This window comes from Bactrocera dorsalis, chromosome 3, assembly GCF_023373825.1.
Source record: "Bactrocera dorsalis isolate Fly_Bdor chromosome 3, ASM2337382v1, whole genome shotgun sequence".
Lineage (NCBI taxonomy): Eukaryota > Metazoa > Arthropoda > Insecta > Diptera > Tephritidae > Bactrocera > Bactrocera dorsalis.
The window spans coordinates 5086538-5112849 of NC_064305.1; the positions used below are offsets into that span (position 1 = coordinate 5086538).

General features: G+C 36.2%; 1 protein-coding gene across 1 annotated transcript; it reads left to right on the forward strand.

Moving 5' to 3' along the window:
- Positions 1-11925: 11925 nt before the first annotated feature.
- On the forward strand, positions 11926-13340 carry LOC105228395 (lambda-crystallin). The gene is made up of 4 exons (XM_011208215.4): positions 11926-11998; positions 12051-12095; positions 12265-12646; positions 12716-13340. Exons 1-4 carry the CDS (start codon positions 11934-11936, stop codon positions 13244-13246), a joined length of 1023 nt encoding a protein of 340 aa, XP_011206517.3. The 5' UTR covers positions 11926-11933; the 3' UTR covers positions 13247-13340.
- Positions 13341-26312: the final 12972 nt, after the last annotated feature.

Below are 26312 nucleotides of genomic sequence, written 5' to 3' on the forward strand. Positions count from 1 at the left end.
CCTTCTTTATTAGCTTTCATGATTCTTAAGTTGGTCGGATAAAAGTATGGGTCCATTATGATTGCGGGGACCCGACTGTGATGAGAACGAGTTGATCGATAGAAAGTGTTCCCTGTTTTGAAAAGTGCCTTTTCGCGTCAGCTTATTGCAAAGCCTTCTGTTTAGCTTCATTGAATCTGACTCTTGTGGAAACGGATTGATCGTTACATTCTTTTTTTAGCTCCTTTGAATCTTAAGTTGGCCGTATAAAAATACCCGACTGCTCTGCTTACGAGGGCCCGACTGTCGTGGAAACGTTTTGACCGATATAGAGGGTTCCTTGTTTTAAATAGTACTTTTCCGCGTAAGTTTACTGCGAAGGCTTCTTTGATTGATGGACTATGCTATTCTTCTTCTTCTTCTTTATTGGCGTAAACTCCGGGGTACGAAGTTAAAACCGAGTTTAGAACAGAGCGCTAGTCGTTCTTCCTTTTCGTTGTTTGGCGTCAATTGGAGATTCCAAGTAGAGCTAGGTCCTTCTTCACTGGTCTTCCCAAGGTAGTGGATGCTTTCCTCATCCTCTTCTTCACCTGGCGGGTACAGCGCCAAACACTCTTAGAGCCGGAGCGTTTTCATTTATTCGGACGATCTGACCTAGCCAGCGTAGCCACTGTCTCTGAATTCGCTGGACTATGTCAATGTCGTCGTATATCTCATACAGCTTATCGTTCCATTGACTCCAGTAGTCGCTGCTATATAAGATCTTTATGAATTATGTTTTAAAGGAATTTCTCTTAATCAAATCTCTCTCTTTCTCTCTCTCTTTATGAGATCAATTTTGATATCAAGTAAAGTCAAATTAATTTTATATTCCCACCAATGCCACACAGTACAACGTGCCGCAAGCTGTTGCCGTAGAATCACCACAAAAACCAGCCAAACTTTAGACGGACGACATAAACTTCGGAAGTCAAAATCAAACTGTCGGCCATACGCAGTTGTATTTTCGGGTATTTCACACCGGCATTTGATTGCCAACGCCGAAGTGCGTTAAATCACCGTATATGCGGGAGAGCAGGAATGCAGACTGGCAAGCAAGGTTAGTGAATAAGAAAGAAGAAGAATATTGAAAGCGACAGAAGTGCGGGTGAAGTTTGCGAGTAAAGAGATCAACGCATGGGAAATGAAGAAACTGCACGAAGTTGAGCGGAAACTGCAACCAAATTGAGTTGAGTTTTTGCAGCAATATGCCGTTGTATAACGGTAGGCTATCGACTGCAGTAGCTTGCACTCGCCCGGCAATGAAAACGAGGAATCGAATGAAATGTCATTAGATAGTTGAAAGTTTGGCCAAATAGCCAGTAGATGACCAGCCCATAGACACGGCTTCATTGATTACGACATGGAACACTTGAGCGCGGAAAAGGAGAAAATGAATAGCGTGTGCAAAAAAGTTTGAAGAAGCTGCGCACTGATATCGCTACCTCGCTGTCTACACACATTGTTGCTTGCGAGCAATAAATGTTGATCCAAAACTATTTCAATTGGGCCGAAAGCCAAAAATCAGTTTAGGCTAAGCCGCTTTATACTTGTGTGGGCAGCCTGGACGTAATGATGATTTTCCGAGATTTAAAGCGAGCTGACAGCCAGTCGGTTAGTTGAAAATAAAATCGATTGAAAGTCATCGGATTCAACGATAAAGCCGGTTTTTTTTCGAACACTGTGAATTTGGCATTCGACGGTTTGCCGTTATTGCCAGCGCTTTATGTACTCAGTGAGCAACAAAAAATGCAGCAGCGGCAGCAACAAATACAAATGTTTGCAAAAAATGGAATGAAAAGTGGCTTTTTGGTCCGCAAATCCGCATAACGCATGCGAACAAACGTACAAATGAAATGGACGCGCTTTCGCTGATATCTTTGACAGGCGATAAGGAAAGTTTGGCGTGACCAGGTGATGGCGACAGCCATATCCAATGGGGAAAAAAGTAGCAAAAGGAAGCAAATATTAGACAACTAACATTTCTGCTTTGTTGGCTCGCGCACTTTTCGGCGGTGAACAGCTCGGTTTCGTTTTGACTCTCTCCCTGCCTCCTCCAATGTTGTAATCTACTCTTGACCACAACTTTTCGTTTTGTTTTCCTTGAGCTTAGCAGCTCTTAACGAGTACCTGGTTGTCGTTGTGTTGGCGGAAAAAGTTTTGCACGCAATTCTGCCGCTGCTCGTTTGAAGTGAGTCAATTAGTGGAATTGGTCGCATCGGCTCAGCAAGGTTTGTATGTTCTTTTGCCTTTTGATTGCGATTTTTATTTGGATTTCTGTGTGTTTTATCTGACACTTTTTCTGCAAGTTATGTGCTCGTTTTTGGCTTTTGATGTGTGATTTATTAGAAAAGTTTTTCGCTTTCTTTTGGGTAAATTAAAAATGTCAAAAAATTAAAATTTCGGTATAAGTTGCGATAAAATCACAGCACGTGGATTACTAAAAAAATATATTTGGAAGTAGAAAAAAGAATTTTTGTTTCTTTTGTAGCAACGATATTATATATACAACTTTATGAAGAATATAAGAGATCTGCTAACTGGTTGGAGACTTAACCAGTGAGGCCTGAAAATTTCAGAAAATATATATCTTGGTGGGTTGGTTGAAAAGAGAGGCATGTGAGAGCCCTTTGTGGTTCCTGGTGGTAACCAGCTTAAGCCTTATCCACCAACTCGGTGGATTTCGTAAAGTACTTAATCTTTTTCCATCTCTACTGACAATGTCTTCTTAGTAAGAGAAGCATTGGGAACCGTGGAATATTCTGCTTTATCCGGTAGAATTCTGGGCATAATGTTCTGGCTTCTCATCACTCATGCTATTTCGCCGAATCTACTTTTATAATTTCATGAAGCTGACATCTTAAGGGTGGAAGCTTTCGCCTAGAAGTAGAAGCGTTTTGGCCTGTCCTCCATCAACACTACCCCAAAGTATCTTGTTGGCTGTCCACTGAAAGGTTTATGGACTTTATGATTAGAGCAGAATTCCACTTGGCACCTTCTGTTATGTCAACAATTTTGACCTGAAAATCCTAATTGTAGTCATTTGGTTTGAAGCAAGCTTCTGGGTATGGGTTGTCCATAAGGAAATGAAAACGTTGTGTTTAATTTCTCATGGTCGCATTGCCGATTTAGCTCGAGCTCATTAAAGGTTAAGCAGGATATCATGCCCGGCTCTACAGCCGGCCAACATTGCATTCTATTATATAGTACTTCACTTGATTGCGTATTAGCCGAATATCGCGGATAACCTCTAATGCCTTTGTTGATGTAGTCTTCATTGCGCCCGTAATCCCCAACAAGCAGGTTCGACGCACCTGTTTCAAGAGATTACTGTAAAACTTTTTCGATAACACCCACTCTAATGCGTGGTATATTAGTATTGGGTGGAAGATATTTGCGAAGATCCAATAGAGCATGTTCCAGATTCGAATACCTTTGGAAGTCCTGCTCAATAAGTACTCTCCAACACAGTTTTTTGTGTAAGTTAACTGTGAGATATTTGGCAGAGCCCAAGTATGCAATAGTTCTACCCTTAAAGAAGGGACATTGAATTTTGCAATTTTTGTCTGTCTTGTGAAAAGACAAATTTTCTATTTCCTCCGGATTGACAGGCCGTGACGTACCGTTCAGAAGTCGAGGCTGTTCTAGAGTGTGCTAAGAGTGTTCTTTTTCCAAAAATTTTCTTGGTGGAATGACGAAGCCCTTCAAATCCGAAATTTCAACCAAAATTTGTTTGGTGGATCTGTTATGCTTCTCAAATAATATTACACCCTTTTGTTTGATGTTGTCCTCGTGAAAAGACCAAATTCATAGTAAAATCTCGTTTAATATTCTTTATGGTCGCAATTTGGACTAAGAGATTAAAGATTTCAGTAACTAACCACTATAAATTATGCCAAAATGTTAGGTTTCTATAAAGTCTGCAAGCATATAGAAGTATGTAACTCTAAAGGCGAAGAATATACATAGTTTTATGGTAAAATTTTCTGGATGTCGAGACGATCTCTTGTGCTTGAGACTATCATGGATAGAACTTCTGTAGACAGCCAGAAATCAAGAGTTTAGTGAAGGCCTCTTCTCACAAGAGTCGGGTCTACGTAATCGGAATGGATACAGATTTTTCCGACCAAGGACTGTCAGCTCGGCAGCAATAACAATAGCAACAGTTATGATAAGACCTTGAACAAGTAAAACCTTATACAAGCATAAACCAAACGAAATGATACTTTTCAGCAGTGAAAATATCTTTGACGTATCTACTACGAAAAAAGTCTCGAAAAGTCGATGTATTCGAAGAAATTTTAGCTATTGGCAGTCTATGCGAGATATAGGTTTCTAAGTTAACTTCTGCTGATCTTAATGACTAAACTTGTAACTTGATTGTGATCATTTTCAATTTCATCGCTTCTGTCTCAAATTGCTGTTTTTTTCGAATTCACCAGTTCGCTCTTTTTTCATACGCTTTTCGCTCCACGGTGCCGTTAAAAATTCATTAAACGCTTACCAGCACTTTTAATAAATTTTTCATTTTTGCACAAACGTTTTGCCAACAATTTGCATTGCAAATTTAAACTCAAAACCAAATCCAATCAACATTAAAAATAACTGTTTGAAATATCGCTCACCGAAACTGTCATTTAACTGATAACAGCTGGTCAACCGCTTGTCTTATGCAAATCGGCATGTGAGACATGCAAATTTTTTTACAGCAATTTCCCGGAAAATATGTAAATTAGTTTTAGTTTTGGTCGGCAATATATCAAATTTATGTACATGCTGAGGAAATTGAGGGGATTGAGGGTAATTACACGCCGACGTTGCTTTTGTGACGCTTAGAGCTCGTAAAGAGACGCATATGAGTATTAAATATAATAATTTTAGAGACATAATGCAAACGGTGGTTGTGGGGAGGGCAAAAAAGTGCTTTCTAAAGAGTAAAAAGTAAAGGATATGAGGAGAAAGGAGAACTTAAATTATGCTAAATTGAAGTGGCGTATGAGCAGGCGATTGAAGTGTTGAAAACTCATAACTAATAACAATGAGGATAAGCACTTTTTAGCGCAGGCATTAAGGGGTCCTTGGGGTGAAGTTATTGTGGGCAAGAGTTGAAAGGTTCGCAAAAACGAAGAGGGTTGTTAAGACACATATTAAAAAGGCTATAAAATATATATGAAGAATGTGTGGTGACGTTAGAAGTGAAAGTAAAATAGATGCGGAGTGTGAGTTAGATCAAGAGAGGGAGGCAGCGCCGTAGCTGGTAGCGCTTACTTAAGGGGAAAAATTAGATTTGTAAAAGGGTATGCCAAGCATTAAATTGAACAAGCACTCACAACGATACTCGGAAAAGGCGCAACAGTTCACTGTCAAGCACATGCCAGCCGATTGGTGGCATAAGTTGAAAATTGGGTTTACCGCAGCAGCGGCAATAAAATGCTGTGCCACTTAATATGTAAACTGCTTGAGCTGGGAATTTGTAGGCGCGTGATATGGCAGAAAAGGCATAACATTCAATACAAAAGTAATGCCAAGGCAGCTAAAAAGGATAAAGCACTTTCAATTGATATGCAACACATACGGTTGCAAGTTAAACAAGCCATAAAAACCCGAAAATAACAGAAACTTGGAAACCCTCAATACATAAAACACAGCAAACTCACACCACGCAAGGCAAACATGCAAAAAACTGCCGATTTGTGTTTTCGACATGTTAAGCGCCTATAAATATGCTACACATTTCAACAACTAACAGCGATAGGAGCAAATTCACGGCACTGCGTAGCACATTTGACGGTTTTAAAACAACGACGCACACAAAAAGTAGGCACACTGTGAAAAAGTATGCCCCCGCGTGGTGCGTTTCTGCGACGAGCACGCATAGGTTGGACTTCAAGCAAGTTTGCGCAAAAATGTATGTCGTTAGCTGTGACTTGACTCAGCCGTGCTCAACTTAATGGTATTGGTAACAAAGCTTAGCTGACTGATTGACCGGCTGGCTACCCATACGCCATAGCGCCTGTTGATGTGCTGTGAAATTTTACCTTCTTCTTTGAAGGCAAGCAAAAAACGGTGTGCAACGTTGATGGTTGACGCAAGCTGCAAAATTCCAGGTTTATGGCACCGTCCAACTCTACTTGTTACACTTGTTGTTCATATTGCGCGTGTGTGCCTACGTAATATTGCGGCATATGCATGCGTATGTATGCGTGACATGTGCCTTCTTGGGCTTCGGTTGCGTGTGTTCGTTTTTTGTTTTTGGTATCGTAACTCCTTCTCTTACCTTTACTACTTTTTTTGCCCTACATTTTACTGACACAACGTGTTTGTTTTGCTAATTTTTTCCGCAAGTCAATTTCATTTAGGTTTTGAATTTTTCTGCTTTTTTTTGTAATAGTGTATAGACTAAGATCAGTCTTGGTTTTTACTTCGTTGCATTTCATATTGATTGATTGCGAAATTTTTTCTATGCTGACCTTGCTTAGCTGCCCAGTTTAATCTATTTCAAGCTATTGTTGTGCGTTTGCAAGATTTTGCGCCTAAAGGTGTGCTAGTTGACTTTATTGTAGGTATGTGAAGCGTGTAGAATATGCAAATCGCAAGTGAAATAAATGTGATTTTTTAAAAAAGTCATTAAAGTAGTTATATTTCGGAAAACTATGTGGAGAAAAAATATAAAAAAATTAATATTAAAATTTTTTTTTCAAAATTAAATTTTTTGATAAAAGTGTTTTTTTTTTAACTTTAAGAACTGCTGTTTGGAATCGTCAACATTAATAATATATTTTTTTTTTTTAATTTTTTTGTTTTATAATTTTTTTTTATTTTAATTTTGTGTAAATTTTTTTTTTAAGTTCTAAGTTTTTTTCGTAATTTTGAGAACTATGCCAACTTTAAGCTTACCATTGTTTTAGCTCCTTATAAATTTCAGAAAATTGTGTGAAGAAAGAAATTGAAAAAAAAATTAAAATTCAATTTGTTTTTTCAAAATAATTTTTTTCAATTTTCAAAAATTGTTTTTTTTTTACTTTAAGAACTATGCTGTTTGGAAGCTTCAGCACTAATGATATATTTTTTCTAAATTTTTTTATAATTTTATTCTAATAATTTTTTTTTGTAAATTAAAAATTTATTTTTTTTTAATTTGCTGATTGGAATTTTCAACATTGTAAATAGCAACTTTAAGCTTATCGGCCGTTGTTTCAGCTCTTTATACATTTCAGAAAATTGTGTGAAGAAAAAATATTGTTAAAAATAAAAATAAATATTAAAAACTTAAATAAAATTGAATATTAATTTACTTAATTAAAAAAAAATCTTTTTTTTTTCGAGAAACCTTTTTTTTACTTTAAGATCTGCTGTTTAGAATCGTCAGCATTAATAATACAACTTTTTCGAAATAATTTTTTTTTTACAAAAATTTGTTTAAAATTTAAATTTTTTAATTTTTTTGTTAATTTTAAGAACCGTTTGGATCTTCAACATGTGAAAAATCAACTTAAAGCTTATCAGGTATTGTTTCAGCTCATAATTTATTCTCAGAATTTCAAAAAAAATTTGTATCCTTCATATCTTCCTCTCATTTTCTCACTCTCGTGAAAAGTAGTTAAGAATTAATAAAATCCGAATTAATGTAAGCCTTACGACAAACGAAACCGCAGTCTACAATTTCTACTTTATCTTACCCTTTTTCTTAGTAAAAATCAAATCAAAGGGCAAAAACCTAACCATTCATTTCCGCTTCCCTCCAGCAACTGGCCATAAGCGAGCGAAGAATAACTAATTCATTAGCGTCGTAACGTTGCATTTGAAGCGGCGCCCTGCCATAACATGTCAAAAGGAAAGCAAATGAAGAAAATATGCAAAAAATGAAAAAATTAAAACAAAAATGTAAAAGGCGCACGGAAATGACAGGACAAAAAACAAGAAAACAGGAAACAGCAGCCGGAGTCAAAGACGGAGTCAGAGTTGGAGTCGCACCCAGAGTAATGAAGGATAAGAAACCTGAGCCGGCGAGCAATTCCTTTTTTACGCAGGTTCTCAAACATTGCTTTCTTTTGGCATAATGAAAAGTTTCATTTTCCATTGCTGCAGCCAGGCAGCGCCCAGCAAAGCGACGAATTTCAAAAGCGACCAATGAAGGAAGTGAAAAAAGACCACAGCAACGGCTTGAATTCATTTGTCAAAATGCGGCGGCGGTGACTTATAAACAGAAGCAGACAAAAACAAAAACAAAGCAATAGCATGCCAAACAAAAAAGCAACCAACAACAACAAAGGAAAGTATTGAAAGCAACGCTGCCTTTCAAGGGAAATGCGACACTGCGTAGTTCATTTGACCGCTTCCGGTTACGGCTAACAAAAATTTACAAAGAAAGCAGCACAGACAACAACAACAACAAATACATAAATAAATGAGCTAGTGTATAAATGAATAGCGCGCATGCCAACAAAAGCAAAAACAACTATAGCGTGAAGTACGACAAAAACGCATAAAATGCGTTGGGCCAAGGGGAGCGCCGCGGCGTTGCGTTGGAAATGTGCAACAATAAGCAAAATTAATTTCATTAATGCGCGTCGTCAGCTGGCGGATCTGCCAACGGCCACAGACGTTGACTGCATTATTTATGATGAAATGAGCGGCAATGAAAGGATTTGCTATTTGCGCGCGGGATAAGTTCTCAAATGACAAATGAGACAATTTGCTTTGGATGTGAGGTGAGGGGGTTTAGATTTGTTTGCTAAGAAAATAGAAAGTTTGAGCATTTTTAGAGTCATGATTAATAATATGCGAGCGCCAAGAAAAAGTTGACTTGAAAAAATTTGTAAAATAATTAAAATGTGGGTTGGAAATCATTGCTAATTCTTTCAATGACTCGCTTGTAAGCTTGGTATTGGGTAGTCGACAAAGTCTTTTCGTATTTTTAATCAAACTTCAACTTATTTTTTTATATTTATAATTATGTTTAATGAACCAAATATGTATCATTTTGGTGGACTACTTTTTAACCATTTTTCCGCTATAGATATTATTCCATCAGTGTAAAACTTTTTTGGTTTCTCGCCGAAAAACTGCGGATTTAGTATTTTTTTGGTTAAATGAAGCTCAAAGTCTCACCAACACGAAATGGTTTGACACAATGTGATTGGTAGCACTGGAGATATACGACTGCAACGACATCTATTGAAAAAATACGAAAATACTTTTTCGACTACCCAATATTTTGTTTTGTTTAAGAAAATATTGTTGAAAAAAGGCTATTTTTTTACCAGAGGAAACCCATGAAACCCCTTACTATATTAAGTTAGTCGCTGAAAATTATTTTTTTTTTATGATTACGAGCATAAAAAACTATTGCATAATAAAACCACATTCAAAAATCAGTAAAATAATTTAAATTTATGCCTTTAAATTACAGTTAGAATATGTCAATATCAATATTGCTTGCAATTACATTTCAGTTATTCACTATTTCGTCCAACAATTAATTTGTCTTATAATAATCGGGCAATTGAGCTCATAAATCAAATCAATTGATATTTTGAATTCAAACAATTAAAATAACAATTAATATTTAAATGTCCATTATCAACAAATCGTATTATTTGTTCTTTCTTTCATTATTTCATATCTGTGCATTTACGCACAAACAATAACTAAAATTGACCTCAACGAACCGTAAGAAATATGTGAACCGAGTGAGTGAACGTGATTTGCATGCAGAAGGCGGCGGTAATTGAATTGAATCATACATACATATATCTATATATATAGAATTATTTAAATATATGTATGTGCGTAAAAGCATATGAAAATAACCATAAATCACAAATGGAGCAATAAAATTATTAAAATTAGAAGAAAGCTGATTAAATTGCCGTTATACAAATTTAATAATAATTTATAGACGCGCGTGTACATACTATACATATTTGTGGCTGTATGTATTTATAAAACATATATATGTGTGTCTAAATATATATTTCTTATTAAAAACATAAACAAGTGTCAGGCTAAGAATAATTTATGCATGCAATATACATTTATGTATATTCTAAGCTCAAGTGATCTTCACTTGTGTGTGTGTATGAGCGAGCAAGCGGAAGTGAGCGGAAGAGAGCAAAGAAAAGATTGCAAAGCAATAGTTGATAAAAATAATAAAGCGGCAGACTTCTGGAGCAGAGATTTTTTTTCAAAATGTATATAATTTATTATTATAAAAAGAAGAAAGCGGCTAGTGAAGGAAAGATTCTGCATAATGCCCAATTCACACAAAGTTATTTGCGGTTTTTTACAACTGTGACTAAGAAAGCTGCTGACCTATCATTAGTGAATGTATCAAAAATGTTGTTGGTTCATATATTATGTATATTTTGAGGTTACATTTAAGGTTCTAAAGCTCACTAAAAATAGCAGCAAGCTACTTCATCAACAGGTTCGTTTACGTACAAAACCGATGAGGTACTCAGAGAGGACGTCTTTGCTCTGCTCATTATCTGGATGGCACCGAGTTGGGTCTCTATTGGCGTTTTGCGTTCTATCAATAGACCAATGAACCTCGCGATTCCTCGCGGTTCCACTACGATTGCGCGGTCTTTCTGTCTTAAAGTAGAACGCAAGATATCTACTGAATTACTTGTCTTGATCAAAGTTCATCTTGTCGCACTCGTTCTTACTGGTCACTGTTCAATAGGCATTCATGCGACAAGGATACAAATCTTGTCCGGTGCTAGCAGTCAAAGTTGTAAGAGGAGGGTGAGTTGGAAATATCCAAGCATTTTCTCCACCATTGTCCGGTGTTTGCAAGACTGAAACTGAAAAATCTCGATGATCTTACCTTTGGTAAACTAGAAGACAAAGCCGAAACAGATTGAGGGGTGGAAAATGCCTAACGCATCATCAGTGCTGTCGTCACAGCAATTGTATGTGCCCCTTGCAGGTCCTCTAAGGAAACGTCGCCCACCCTGGGACTACATTTTCATTAGTTCAGGAAGAAATGGTTTTTAGCCATATTTAGAAATTTGTGACAGGCTCAAAAGTCTATCGATCTGTAAGAGTCTTATAATCTAGCAAATAGAAGTTTTTTAGGTACCACAATGAAGCGGCGTTCTAAGCTGTTCAAAAGAGATCCGTCTTGGGATCGATCTTTTAGACTAACCTAACTTAATGTTCCAAAGAGAGAGTATCACTAACGTCTCCATGGCCTCCGACTTTCCCGGGCTTGTTTAACATATAACTTTCCTGGGACTCTTGGATGGATTTCATTGAATCCTGCTCTGGTGGTCAATGTTTCTGTCACCTGAATACGAAGGAGTGTTATGTTACAGAAATTGCTGAAGGTAGAAAGAGGAAGCGGGTAGAGGCGGCGAACCATGCGAACTTCTCATCGACCGATTCTACCTGTCTCCAATCTATAGAATCGAAGGGGAAATTCCATAAATTAGGCTTCGAGCCTTAGACATATCGGCCGTATTCTGCGAATCTGTCCCGGGCGCTGAAAAAAGGCTAGACTGCGGCTTATTTTGAAGCAAAAGATCAATTGAAAACATTGAAATATTGCACGAATCGCATATCTCTATCAAGACTTTGTCCGAATATTGAATATCAGAAACGAATCTTACGATATTTTAAACCTGATCCTCAGAATTTGATAGGAATATGCTGAGTTATTTAAGAGTTATAGATCTTTTGAAAATATAAATGAATATGAAGAAAGAAATTTGTGAACACGTTATAAGATATTGTAATCAGGAACATAAGCTCATTAATATAATATAAATAATATTAAGCTTTATTTGCTATAGAATTCTGCAAATGATGTTCTTTTAGTTCAGCGATAAAGTAATTGAAAAAAGACTGATTGTATGTATACATATACAAGAGAAAATAATCCAATATATAAGGGAAATCATTGCCAAGCAATGATTTCGAAAAAATTTATTTGTAGTATTGCGGCGAGCTTATTGGCGACTAGAACGCACTTAAGGTCTTAATTGGACTATAGAATTTGCATAAAATTAAATTAATTTGCTTTGTAGATCTATGCATAAAATGAAGAATGAGAAAATCGGTATTATAGGCAGGTGAGTTCCAGAAATATTTTTTTTCTTCAACAAAAGTCGAAGTAAAAACAAAAGCGAAAAAATAAACAAAAATATTATATGACAAATTTATAATATGTTCAAATTTAAAGCGCTGTAAATATACATACATATATACGTTCTAATAATGTGCGAATTCTTTCTCCTTCAGTGGCCTCATCGGACGCGCCTGGTCCATGTTATTCGCCTCTGTCGGGTACAAAGTGGTGTTGTACGACATATTGCCTGAGCAAACTAGCAATGCGTTAAAGGAGATTGAGAAAGAACTGCACGCGCTCCAGGCAAAAGGTGCGCTCCGCGGCACACTCAGTCCAGCTGAGCAGTTTAGTTGCATCAGCGTAACCACTGATATCGGTGAACTGGTAAGCAATGCCATCTATCTGCAGGAATGCATACCGGAGCGACTTGAATGGAAGCGTACGCTCTATACAGAGTTGGCTGATATAGTTTGTTCCGAGACGATTATGGCCAGCTCGACGAGCACATACATGCCGTCGCTTTTTAGTGAACAAATGAAACAGCATCGTGAAAATGTGGGTGCAACAAAAGTTGCAGTTTTTTTAAGATAAAAATTTGTTTAACAATTTCTTTTTTCATACCAGGTGGTTGTCGCGCATCCGCTTAATCCACCCTACTACATACCGCTTGTCGAAATTGTACCCGCACCTTGGACAAAAGCCGACGTGGTGACACGCACACGTGAACTCATGCTGGAGATTGGTCAAAAACCGGTAACACTCACACGACAGATCGAGGGTTTCGCCACAAATCGCATACAATATGCCATACTCAATGAAGTTTGGCGCCTAGTGGCCGATGGTGTGGTGAGTGTGGCGGATGTGGATCGCGTTATGACTGAGGGTTTGGGCTTGCGTTATGCACTCTTGGGTCCGCTCGAAACGGCCCACTTGAATGCCGATGGCGTGGCCGATTATTTTCAACGTTTTGGCGCTGAAGTTTATGCAGTAAGTCAGACGTACGGACCCACACCGAAGATGGAGGCTGGTGGGAATTTATCGAAGATTGCCGCTGAGTGTGAGGAAATGGTGCCGAGAGCGCAATTGCCGGCACGACGGGCGCAACGCGATCTCTTTTTACGTGAACTGTGCGCGCTCAAAAAGCAGTTGGAGTAGTAGTGAAGAGCTGTGGGAAATAGTGGTGAGATTTATGTTGTGTATATTATTTAAACGGTCTATTAAAAGTTGGCGATGGCTTCCACAAAATGTTGTGTATTTTGTTTCTTGGAAGAGAGTAGAAGGCTTGAGGTAATTTCTTATAAATTAGTATGTGTTTTGTGATTACTTTTTGCTAGAAAACTAAAAAAACTGCTATGGGAAACCGGCTTGTAATAGTCATTGCGCCGTTATGAAAAGCTTGTTGATCAGTTTGTGGATCCTCACATAAATTGTAACTTCAAGAGTAGTCATTGAGTTAAGAAGATCTGTTTGAGAATTCTCATACAAAATCTATTATTTTCAAAATTGATCATGTGTTCGGAAGTTCATAGTGGTTATAACGGGTGATTTTTTTGAGGTTAGGATTTTCATGCATTAGTATTTGACAGATCACGTGGGATTTCAGACATGGTGTCAAAGAGAAAGATGCTCAGTATGCTTTGACATTTCATCATGAATAGACTTACTAACGAGCAACGCTTGCAAATCATTGAATTTTATTACCAAAATCAGTGTTCGGTTCGAAATGTGTTTCGCGCTTTACGTCCGATTTATGGTCTACATATCATTTCTCATTTCTGGTTGAATGGCTACGTAAATAAGCAAAATTGCCGCATTTGGGGTGAAGAGCAACCAGAAGCCGTTCAAGAACTGCCCATGCATCCCGAAAAATGCACTGTTTGGTGTGGTTTGTACGCTGGTGGAATCATTGGACCGTATTTTTTCAAAGATGCTGTTGGACGCAACGTTACGGTGAATGGCGATCGCTATCGTTCGATGCTAACAAACTTTTTGTTGCCAAAAATGGAAGAACTGAACTTGGTTGACATGTGGTTTCAACAAGATGGCGCTACATGCCACACAGCTCGCGATTCTATGGCCATTTTGAGGGAAAACTTCGGACAACAATTCATCTCAAGAAATGGACCCGTAAGTTGGCCACCAAGATCATGCGATTTAACGCCTTTAGACTATTTTTTGTGGGGCTACGTCAAGTCTAAAGTCTACAGAAATAAGCCAGCAACTATTCCAGCTTTGGAAGACAACATTTCCGAAGAAATTCGGGCTATTCCGGCCGAAATGCTCGAAAAAGTTGCCCAAAATTGGACTTTCCGAATGGACCACCTAAGACGCAGCCGCGGTCAACATTTAAATGAAATTATCTTCAAAAAGTAAATGTCATGAACCAATCTAACGTTTCAAATAAAGAACCGATGAGATTTTGCAAATTTTATGCGTTTTTTTTTAAAAAAGTTATCAAGCTCTTAAAAAATCATCTCAAGAAATTTCTATATAGCAAAAATATGTAGTATTGAAAGGGAGTACGAGTATAAGTCGAAAGTGTCAGTTTTAGATACTAATCCTCATATTTCTGAAGTTAAATGCATTATTATGAAAATAAATTGTATATATCATCACCTAAAATGCAAAACAGCTTATCATCAAAAAAATCGAAATTGAGTTTTTATTACTTACGAATATTTACCCAATATATAACCATTTTATAACAAGTATATAACCATTTTAACCAGTATATATAACCATTTTATAACCAATATATAACCATTTTATAACTAAAACTCAAATTTTTCATTAATGTGAGTAATTTTTATTATATAATTTTTCCTTCGTTTGTAAACTCTAATAAGTGATGTTACGTTATTTTACATTTTAGTTGAGGATATGTATGTATATTGGTAACCCATACAACAATCTATGTATGCGCGGATTCAAATTCATATTTTCAGCCAACCAACAGCATTTGCATTTATTTATCCAAAATGATATACAAAGAAAACTTTGTCAATCTGCTTACGGCGCTGATTTAATCCACATGCTTATAAATGTAGCAGCGAGAGTCAGTAAAAATCAGATTTATATGCACATGCATTAAGAAAGAGCAGCTCAGCAGCTCATAAGCAGTATTCGACGTATATTATGTAGATAAGGCGCTGCAAGAAGCGGCCCTGTAGGAAAAATTTAACTTAAGGAAATCGAAATTTGAATGAGAAAATTTTATAATACTAATAGGAAGCATAGCTTTAACGATAAGTTTTGTACAAGGAATAGAAATAATAGAAAAATCTTAGAAAAAATCATATAAAATTAAAATAATCGAAATATTTATTTTCTATTATTTTATGAAATCGCTAATATATATAACAATGTACAACTGTCATTTAGGGAGGGAAGTTTATTGGTGTTTATATTATATTTTTCCAATTCATCAAATGCATTGCCAACATATTTCCTGCTGGGTTCTCCATAATAAGCTTATCGTTTGGAAATTTAAATCTATACGAGCATACAGTTACACACGCTTTAAGCTTCAGTGCACACAAAATCGAGAAAAAATATTTTCTTTATAATAACTGTGCATATGTAATCTCTGGTTATGTGCGCAGACTTGAAAAATAGCAAAAACAACTATGAGAAAAATGTATTCAATTTTATTGATTAACTGTGATATGAGTACTAATAAGGAATTTATGTATTTTTGTGATAAATTTATGCATATAAAGAGAGACAACTTAGTTGATGGTGAAAGGAGAGTTATGGTATGTACCTAATTATGAGTGTGTATGACATTTACATATGTCCAGAAGTTGTCAAAAGCAAATGACTTGCGAAAAATGAATGTAATTTCGAGAATATTTGAAAAAATATATTTTGGTATTAGTTGTTTTTTGATAAAAATGTTTAGTGATAAAAATTAGTTGATTTAAAAAAAATTTTTTTCGACTAAAAATTGAAAAAAAATTAAATAATTAATAAAAAATGAAAAAATAAATTAAAATAAAATAAAAAGAAATTAAAATAAATTAAAATAAATAAAATAAAAAAAATAAAATAAAATAAAATAATATAAAATAAAATAAAATAAAATAAAAAAAATAAAATAAAAAAAATAAAATAAAATAAAATAAAATAAAATAAAATAAAATAAAATAAAATAAAATAAAATAAAATAAATAAAATAAAATAAAATAAAATAAAATAAAATAAAATAAAATAAAATAAAATAAAATAAAATAAAATAAAATAAAATAAAATAAAATAAAATAAAATAAAATAAAATAAAATAAAATAAAATAAAATAAAATAAAATAAAATAAAATAAAATAAAATAAAATAAAATAAAATAAAATAAAATAAAATAAAATAAAATAAAATAAAATAAAATAAAATAAAACAAAATCAAATGAAAAAATCAAAAAATAATAAAAAAATGGAAAATAAATTATTTCAAATCAATTTGAAAAAATAATAAGTGAAGATAATAGCTTAATTTTTGTTGATTTTATATAATTTTTTAAACTAAATAATTAAAAAAAATATATTTTTTTAAATAAAATAATAAATTTAATTTAAATTAAAATAAAAAAATAATAATAAAAAAGTAAATTAAATTAAATTAAATAAAACGAAATGAAATAAAAAACAAACAAAATAAAAATAAATAAATAATTCAAAACAAAATAAAAATAAAATAAATGTAAAGAACATAAAAAAATTAGAAAAAATTTAAAATAAATTATTTTGAAACAATTAAAATTTTTTTATGTAATAAAAATAGTTAAAGGAAAAATATGAAAATATTATAAATAAAAAAAAATTACGGCGTTGCAAGTAATTTGGAATATTTTTTTAAAATAAATTTGGGTACAGTTGCGACCAAAGGCAAGGAAATAGTGTTAAAAGGAAAAAACTTGGAGTCTATGCTACCAGTATTGGCTACTCGCTAAAGTAAGTTTTTAGAGCAAACAGTAGCTGTATCAAAATAGATAATCTAATTTTCAGGCTTAACATATTTCTATAAAAAATTCCGAAAAATATAATTTTTTAGACCAACCCTAATGTAGAACAAATATTTTATCGCATAAGAAGCACACTACCGCTAGCATTCTGTATGCACATATGTATATATGTGTGTGTGTGCGAGTATCTGCTTACTTTTATATGTTTCATTGCACATTCGATAACTATACTTCCTCTCGCAGAGATGATTATATCTGCATGTGCATGACAGACGGTGGGTGCAGCAGCCATATCTAGCACATAAACGAATACAAACACTTATATTGATATACATATGCAAAAATATATGCAATATACATATAGAAGAAGACTACCCTCATCATTACTACATACACAGGCCGGATATCTACACATATTTATTTATACATACATACATATATGCATGCATGTAGTTTGCAAACTTTCCAAAAATACTTAGATGGAAAATATTGATTTGGCTTCAAGGTAAAAATTATTTACAAGCGAGTGCACTTGAAGCCACAAAGACTGAGTGAACTTGTTAACTGCAAACAACGCGGCACACACACATACAAACGCGCATAAGCAATATAAGTTTATAATATTTATGTAGCTGCAAGGCTATCAGTGTACACTTAGCTATTTTTATTCTTATCCACATTTGTACACACATACATATGTACGAGCATATTAGTCTATATTTGTGCAGGCTATTGAGCATCGATAAGCGACTTGTAAGTGTAGCGACTCCTTATTTGCGGCGTTGCCAGCGCACATTTGCATAGAAATTTACGTTAATGCATGCAGTGTGCAAATTAAGGCGCATTGTGGGCGGGGCGCACTACTTATTTGTGTTGTCAATGCACTACACGCTGTACTTGCATACTTATGTGTCTATATTTATTGCTTTTCTAAAGGCCAATGACGCTGGAAATTATGCACTCAAATGAAGCTAGTGATTAACAAAGAAAATTTATGAAATTATGCGCTTAGCAATATGGGTGGGTGTGGGTTGAAAGTTAACGGTAAAAATGTAGTAAATAAAGTTGATTGGTTGGAAGCAAAGAAAATTTAGAGTTTGTAGGTTTGAAGTGTTTTTATCAGTATCCATGTATTTTCAGCTTAATTTTTGAAATGTTCGAATTTTTGTGGTTCTTCTGATCTTATTTTTATGACTGAGCTAATGTATTTAACTTTTGATTGTAAGCAAAGCGAAATTATATAATATTAGAAGTGATCAACAAAAAAATTCTGTAGAAGTTAGAGCACTTATAAGTGAATACGAAAATAGAAATGTCCAATTGTAATAAGAATCTAACCGAACTTTTTTTATCACCATTTCCAAGAATATTTTGATTAAATGTATAAGAATAATTTATACTTACAACACAATAGCCGTTGTGGGCGGTAGCTCGGACCAAAAAGTCCCACAACTAGGGAGAGGCTAGCCTTACTGAAGGCAAAGGGCTCACTAAATGTTTTGCCATCGATTTTGAGCTTCCGTGAAGCCCAGCTATTTAGTAGTAGACCGCAAGAGGATATAGTAGCACCGATCCGCTCTCATTATACTAGGGTGCCTTTCCTTGCTAGGTCACCAGCTTAACAGTTTCTTACGATTCTGCTGTGGCCTGATACAAATACCAGTCTTATCACAAAGACATTCGATGCTACTGATAGCGAGGTTCGGCATTCTTTGACCAGCCTGAACGCACTGTTAATGAGTTCAAGGTTAGTATCGCCGCTCTGCTCTGAGTGGATGCTCACTTCTCTGAAGGAGACTGCACTCCGAAACAGTAAATCTATTGATACCTTAATGGCTGCAATCTCGGCCTGGAAGACACTGCAGTTGTCAGGAAGTCTGAAACTGGAGTTGAAAGAGAACTCCAGACAGTAGATCCCTCCACCAACATTCCCCCCCAACTTTGACCCATCTATGAAGACGCTCACTACCCTTCTCTTGCAACGACTTCTTAACACTCACAACTCCCTCGCCGGTACGTGGGTGGAGAAGAAGTCGCCAGAGTTCGGTTTAGCGACTCCAAGATCCAAATGATCTGGCAGTGCGTCTAAGTAAGTGAGGATTTCCGAGTGTTCAGAACCGTGTTCTTTTAGAAACCCAGAATCTATCAGTCTTATGGCAGCTTTCGCAGTCATACACTTTCCGGCGATGTCCACGAGTAATATGTGCCATGCTTAGATTGGACCTTAGTGCACCACACATGCTGATGTGCGCTGCCCTCTGAACGCTCTCTAGTTTCCTTGCAAGTGTGGTCTTTTCTAGAGCCCTCCACAACACAAAGACACCATAGAACATAATGGGTTTAAATATGGTATCGTAGAGCCAGAGAACCACTACCGGTGAGAGACCCTGACTTTTGCCAATAGACCCTCTACAGCAGTACAAGTTAATCGGTGCCATTTTTGCTCTCTTTTCGATATTCGGCTTCCATGAAAGCTTCCTATCAAGAAATAGCTCTAGATATTTCACTGTGTCCGCTGCTTGCAGAGGGATGTCTCCTGCAGCGGTGTTGTCAGCATCTTGTATCTTCTACTGAATAAAGTGAATAAAAACAACTCGGTTTTAAGTTTTCTGGCTACCCAGAGGATACTTGGTCAAGGGCCGAAAGTCGTGAGCTGCTTGAGCCATATGTAAAAGAATCGTTTCTGGCCACTCCCAAGTGAAGGGCAATCAGAGAACATTCCTCACTTGCGGGAACTTCTACACATGACCCCATCCTCTTGACTAGGTTACAAAATTATTCATATTAAAATTGCCTTCAATTCTATATAACCCAATTTATTTGAAGTATAGCTATAGCCAATAAGGTACAGTCCACTTAATTGCTTTTTAATTGATGAACAGCTTAGGAGACTATGAGAGCCTCGCCAATGTAAGCCAGCATGCTGACGTGAACAAAATTTTTTGCTTAGCTCACATTTTTTCTCAGCCTTATTTATATATCCTTTTTATACGCATTTGGTTGAACAGATTCAAAGTGAAACTCTACTGTCTGCTAATTCACTGCAAGCTCACGCCTCGCAAACCAGGCTTGCGGCAGTCATTTTGCTAAAACTCGCACGTTCCACACGCAAAATGTAAATCTAATCAACATTTACTACGGTGTCTTGCTTGTTTTGCGTAGTTGCCCCGTTGCTGTTTGCTTTATTTGTCAGCGAGAGAGCAACGCTAAATTGACGCTAACGCAAAATTTTTCTAACAACATTACCGTTAGAGAATGTACAATATGCAGACTTTTTGTCCGCCACTCATACCGAGCATATTTGTTGTCGCCCATTTTTTTTGCGTGACTTCTCTTTCTAACTGCAACTCCACTGACACGCCTCACTGACACTAAACAAAAATTAAATTTCATCTTAGAAAAAGAAAGTCCAGGAAAAAAATGTGTACGTATTGGCATGAAAGAGAAAAGTCGAAGGTAGCTAGAAGCTAGTTGCGAATTAAACAAGTTACATAGGCACGAAGTGTTCGGGGCGTTCCCAGCATCAGCACCAACTACAAATTTGCTTATGTGACACCGCAGCGGTTGCTCACTTCCACAACGTCGCACGCTGCCCGCATGCTTGCTCTCCGGTGGCTTGGCTGCGTGCTGTGGCGTGTGGCAGTGCACGTGACTGAAATTTTTTGCACACAATGCGAAGTGAAAATAACAAAAATGGCATTGCCGGGTACTTTGAGGTTAGCTGGTGACATTGGCGCGCGCGTTTTTTCCTGTGCGAAATTGTCTGCCTGCAGTGATGACTGGAAATCAGATTAGAAAAGTAGAAGGATAACGTGCAAGGAATGAGCGCAGCGCTGTTTGTGTGTATAAATGTGTGTGTATTTGTGGCAACTTCGGCTACTATTTAACTATGCCATATTGCGTATGCTGCCGCCTCCATCGGTTTTTGCCGCTGTTGCTGCCACTGTCAGTATTTTGCGAGTGAATTGAAGTGCTTGCAAATAAAGCAGCCTTATCTAAATTGGGCGTGAGTGTGGCAGACAGCTCTTAGCTTGTGGGCGTTCGCATGCTTGTGAGCGGTTTGCTGTTGCACAATAAATAAGTTGGAAATTTGACACTCTAATTTGATTAGATTTTCTATTACGGTGAGGGGTGTGTTGGTGTGAGTCGGGTTGTGCGGCAACTTAGTTTTCTAGGCGTACGAGGTTTCGAACTTCGTTTGTTGTGTGCTGTTATTGTCTCAAGTTGCTTTTGTGTTGCTGTTTTTTTTAATTTCACAATGAATGAGGATTTGTATTTGCATTAATGAGATGGATTGAAATACCTGCTCACGCAGTTTTTAGAGCAAATTAGAAATTAGTATAATTGCAAAACACTATAGGAGAAGTTTTTTTTTAAATAATATAACTTCAATATAATCTTCTTCGCAAGACGTTTGGAGCCGTCCGCGTAAGCGGAAGAAGATGAAACCACCAACCATATGAGCTCTACGACGACATGAATATAGTTAAGCCCATAAAAATCCAAAGGAAGTGCTGGTTAGGTCATGCTGTTTGCATGGAAGATAATGCTTCAGCAAAAAGTTGCTTCAATTCAAGACCTATGGGCGTTAACGGAAGCAAGGGCGCCCAAGTATTCAATGGAAAGACAGATAGCGATTTGTCTGTTACTTGAGATGAAAATGATCCGAGATGGACTGCGGAATGGTGTTTTCGCCCAGTTCACTTTGGAACAATATTGGAAGCTGAAGTACTGAGTACTGAGAATCTGTGGTTCACCACTTAGCAACGACGCGATAAGTGAAAAAGGGAAGATCTTTTGTAAGAAAATTAAACAGATTCGCCCCAAATATATCAAGAGAGGTGGAGAGGGTCTACTAAAGAGTTCAAAACAAAGTTTGTATAGAATTATGGAGAGTTTTAGGAGTTTCATGCCTTCATTGACCTTCCATACAAGTAGATTGTGACAAAAAAGTACTCGGAAACTGTTAAGATTCATTTTGTCGCCAACGATTTTTCCAGTCCTCGAAACATTTTTCATAAACACTCTTTGGATAGCCTTCAACTCCTTCAGTGTATATTGTTTTATCTCTTCGATCGACTGAAAACGAGGTCCACAGAGCAGTCATTTCAGTTTGGGGAACCAGAAAAAATTACATGGAAGAAAATCTGGTAAAAACGGTGGTTGATTCTTGGTATTCATTGCGTTTTTGGCTTTAAATACGCTCACAATCGTATTATTTCTAAAAAAATGTTAGCTTTATCGGTACAAGTCGAGGTCGTCCAAAACGACGATCTCTCGTCAGTCTTTGAAGACTTTGTGCTATCCGTAGGTTTATGTTTTTCATAAAATTGAATTACCGTAAGTCTTTTCTACTACTGTATTGAGGTGATTTATTATATACATAAGAAGCTATTTTGGAATGTATAATTGGTCTATTGGAGAAAAAATTTCGACGCAGCTTTGAAAAATGATTCAGCTATAAATGTTTGCATATTAAATATCCCAGAAAATACCTTTACAATTTTTAATGGAAAAATTGATATCAGTTTGAAAATAAATTTTTGGTTTATTTTTAATTATAATAGTAGTTGTTATTTTTGGCCAAAAGTTTCCTATTTCAACACTATATGCAATGTACATACATATGAACTTATAATTGTTAGCTTTATGGATATGCTATACTGGCTTCCTCGAATTGGCCATGGAATACGAGATTGCATGTAACTTCCTATATGCTTTGCTGTATTTCAGATACTATGAGAAAATTTTATTGTTGGTTTTATTGCATGCGAGAAGTTGACGAAATCCGAAACAGCTAACGGCAAATTGTGGCATACACCAGTACTAATGGCGAAGGTGTCGACAACAAAGCAGACGCTGCACCGCCTTCCAGCAAAGGATCACTGCTAAAGTAGCGAGACAGTGCGGTTGGTGTGAACAACAGAAATACATTTCATAACAGGTTTTTTGTAACACTGCAATGCAAAAACAAGACTGCGTTGCCAACATGAAATAAAAAGTGTTTTTGAAACAACAACAAGAGGAATGGCAAGCAGCAATCACGTGTTCCCCGTCTATATGAAATGAAAATGAAGATGAATTTGTCTACGTGGAATGAGCGATCACGTGTTACATTACAATTTCCGCGCAGGAAACGGAAGCAAAAAAAAAAGAAGAACAACAGCACAATCATACGAGACAATTACAAGCAGGCATTCGTGTGTATTTAACATTCATATGTCTGTATGTACCTGTGTATAAAAGGCGGTGCGAGTAATGAAAAGTTGCTGGTCTTGGCATAGACACCCGAAAAAAATGTGGCAACAAATGGCATTGCAACTCCAATCAAGCCACCGAAGCTGCTGCTGCTGCTGCTGTAGGTGTCAAGCCGGTGTTGTAGACAAGAGCATGTAGCGCTCACTACAAGGATATGCACACATATACCTTAGCGATGTTTAAATTAATGTCGACGTGATTCCCAAAGGCATGCCAGGTAATAAAGTAAGGAATTTTTCGCTTCCTCCGAGAGTCGCGTGCGTAATTTGCGTAACAATGCCGCGTTGTCTGACGCTGTTAGCTGTTGTTGGCGAGTTTTTTCACTTCACTGCTGTTGTTGTTGTTTTTCATTTGTGTATTGAGAGTGAGAGTTATGCATGGGGTTTGATATTCGGCAGCGGAAGTTTGGAAGCTGAAAATACATGCAACTTTGGCACAAAGTAAAGGCGTATAACTTTAATAGAAAATAGCGGTATGCAAACACAACAATAAGCAACACACGCCTGATTTGTTTCAAAGTCCAAACGCGCCTTGTGTGTGGAACTGTGAGCGTGTAGCGCGAATACACAAATACACAGTTAGTGCATTAAATTTTTGTCGCGTTGATAATGCAACAACAACAACAATGGGGCGTTTATGCAACATTTTGTGGTTGCTGACGCGAATTTATTGCAGTATTTTGTCTTACCTTTTCTATGCGACATTTTTTTCGCTTTCGTACATTTTTTTGGTTCACTGATTTTGTTGATTTTTATTTAATTTTTTCGTAAAAAAAATTTAAAAAAATCTATTTCGAAATCAAAACCAAAATCTGTCTACTGCAAATTAAAAAAAAACACTGCAACCATTTAAAATTTTTTACTCTTCTCTTTTCTACACTTTCTTACACACAACCATCGCTCTCTTTTACACCTGTCTGACCCCTCAGTCGCTATTATATTTGTTTGTATGTCTCGTTGCCATTATTGTCTATTGTTATCACACCACTATTGCCATTTATCTGCACATAAATTAACAGTTTTCGTTGCCATCGGTGTTGATGCCGCCACCCGGGTTACAGACGCTTTCCGCCAGACTGCAACTTCTCGTCGTTTTTACTTCAAGCATTAATAGTGATAGCATTTTTTTCCACTTCTCCTAGCAAGCTATTATTGCAAGTCTGTTCCATCTTTGGTTTTGTTTTTGCATTTTCATTACAAGCACGGAATCTTACATACACCGAGACTACGTTGTCTGCCAGCTGCCAACTCTTTCCAATGCAGTCTACTGACTTGAGCAGACCATCGATATGCTCGACAATTTTTGCTCATTTTCACCTTCTCTGTGTTTTATACGTTTAAAAAATGTCTCACTTTTCCCAAACGTTTAATATATTAGCTCATTTTTTTTGTTTTTGTTTGTTGCTGTCTTGTTGGTGGCGCCTCCTGACGCGCCTCTTATTGCCACTATCGAAGCAATTTCAACACTTGTTGTTTTCTTATTATTGTGCTTGCCTTCTTGTTATTGTAGCGTGATGTTATTAGTTTTTTGCTGTAGCGCTGTTATTGCTTTTTGCCCATCCAACATTTGGTGTTGTTTAAGTGCAATTATTTTACACTTTTTGTAGTTATATACCCTGAAGCGTATGTATAATGACGAGTTGAGCCAATTTAGTCATGACCGTCGAACTGTATGTATGTGATTTAGTCGCTCTGTCTCCGAGATATCGATTAGAAACTTTATTTTTACTAATAGTACTTCGAGTGATGTATCTTGCATCTCTCTCTGCTTCGGAAAATTTTCTTTTCGAACAAAACAAAAAAATTTTAGTCGAGATAACTATGTGATATTTTGACTTATGAGTATTTCATTAAAGTTAAATCGATGATCGGTATTGATCGATAAGTTTCACTCTGTCACTCTAAAAAGGGTCCTAACCCTTCTAAGAACGATTATTGGAGATCACTAGAAATTTCCATCGATGATCAATAATTATCGTAAGTTTCCTTAGTATTTTCAGGGTTAGGAAAACCTCCTAAATACGAGGGATCAGTAGATAGTTACCTTGTGTCAGTCCAGCGTACACATGCTCTGAAACAATTATTAGAAAGAAATTGCTTCGAAGGTTTGCAATTTTTCTGTTTTTTCCATTTTTTATTATTATCTCCCTCTTTTCATCTCCAAAATAAGTGATTTCTTTTCAGTTCCTATTTTCTGAATATCTGTTCTTAATACTCATTTAACATAAAAGTTAATCGAGCATACAAATTTTAAGTGTTAATCAAAAGCTAGAAAAAAACTACTTCCTCCTTAAAAAATTATGGAGATACATATATGAATTTGCATAACAATTTTAAAGAATATAAACCTTCATATATGACAAATAACTGTGCATAGAATATTGTAGTATATAGACACATACCGGGCTTTCCAGTAGGGATGATATGATTTCTAAGTGAGATCGTCTGATTACAAAGCCGTATAAACTTTGCAGGGGTATCCAAATCTGAGATAGCGTGATAGTCGAAGTCATTCTCTAGAAGGTAGCGTTAAAATCAATAAAAAATCACTCAAGTCTTAAGCAAAAACTTAGCGTACGGTGAATATCTAGTCAATTTTGGGTTTACCGAGCATAAAAGGTGGAATTATCGGTCCGTACTTTTTACGAAATGAAGCTGGTGACACAGTTACTGACAATGGAGAGCGCTATAGATTGATGATAGCCAACTCTTTACGGCCGCAATTGGAAGTACTTGATCTTGATAACATCTGGTTCCAAGAAGACATGGCTAAGTGCCACATATTACGTGCAACAACCGAATTATTGCGAGAAAAGTTAGGAGATTCGATTATTTCTAGAAATTGTGAGATTGAATCGTCTCCAAGAAGTTGTGATTTAACACCATTAGACTACTTCTTATTTAAAGTCATTGGTGTTTAGCAATAAACCAGACTTTCTCCAAGCTTTAGAAGTCTATAATGAACGTGCTATTCATAACATACGACTTGATTTAGCGGAAGAATTAATC

Coding starts and splice junctions, on each gene's coding strand:
- LOC105228395 (XM_011208215.4), top strand. CDS start 11,934: ATGATTTCGAAAAAATTTATTTGTAGTATTGCGGCGAGCTTATTGGCG. Junction 12,096..12,264: donor AAAATCGGTATTATAGGCAG/GTGAGTTCCAGA, acceptor TTTCTCCTTCAG/TGGCCTCATCGGACGCGCCT. Junction 12,647..12,715: donor TGAAACAGCATCGTGAAAAT/GTGGGTGCAACA, acceptor TTTTCATACCAG/GTGGTTGTCGCGCATCCGCT.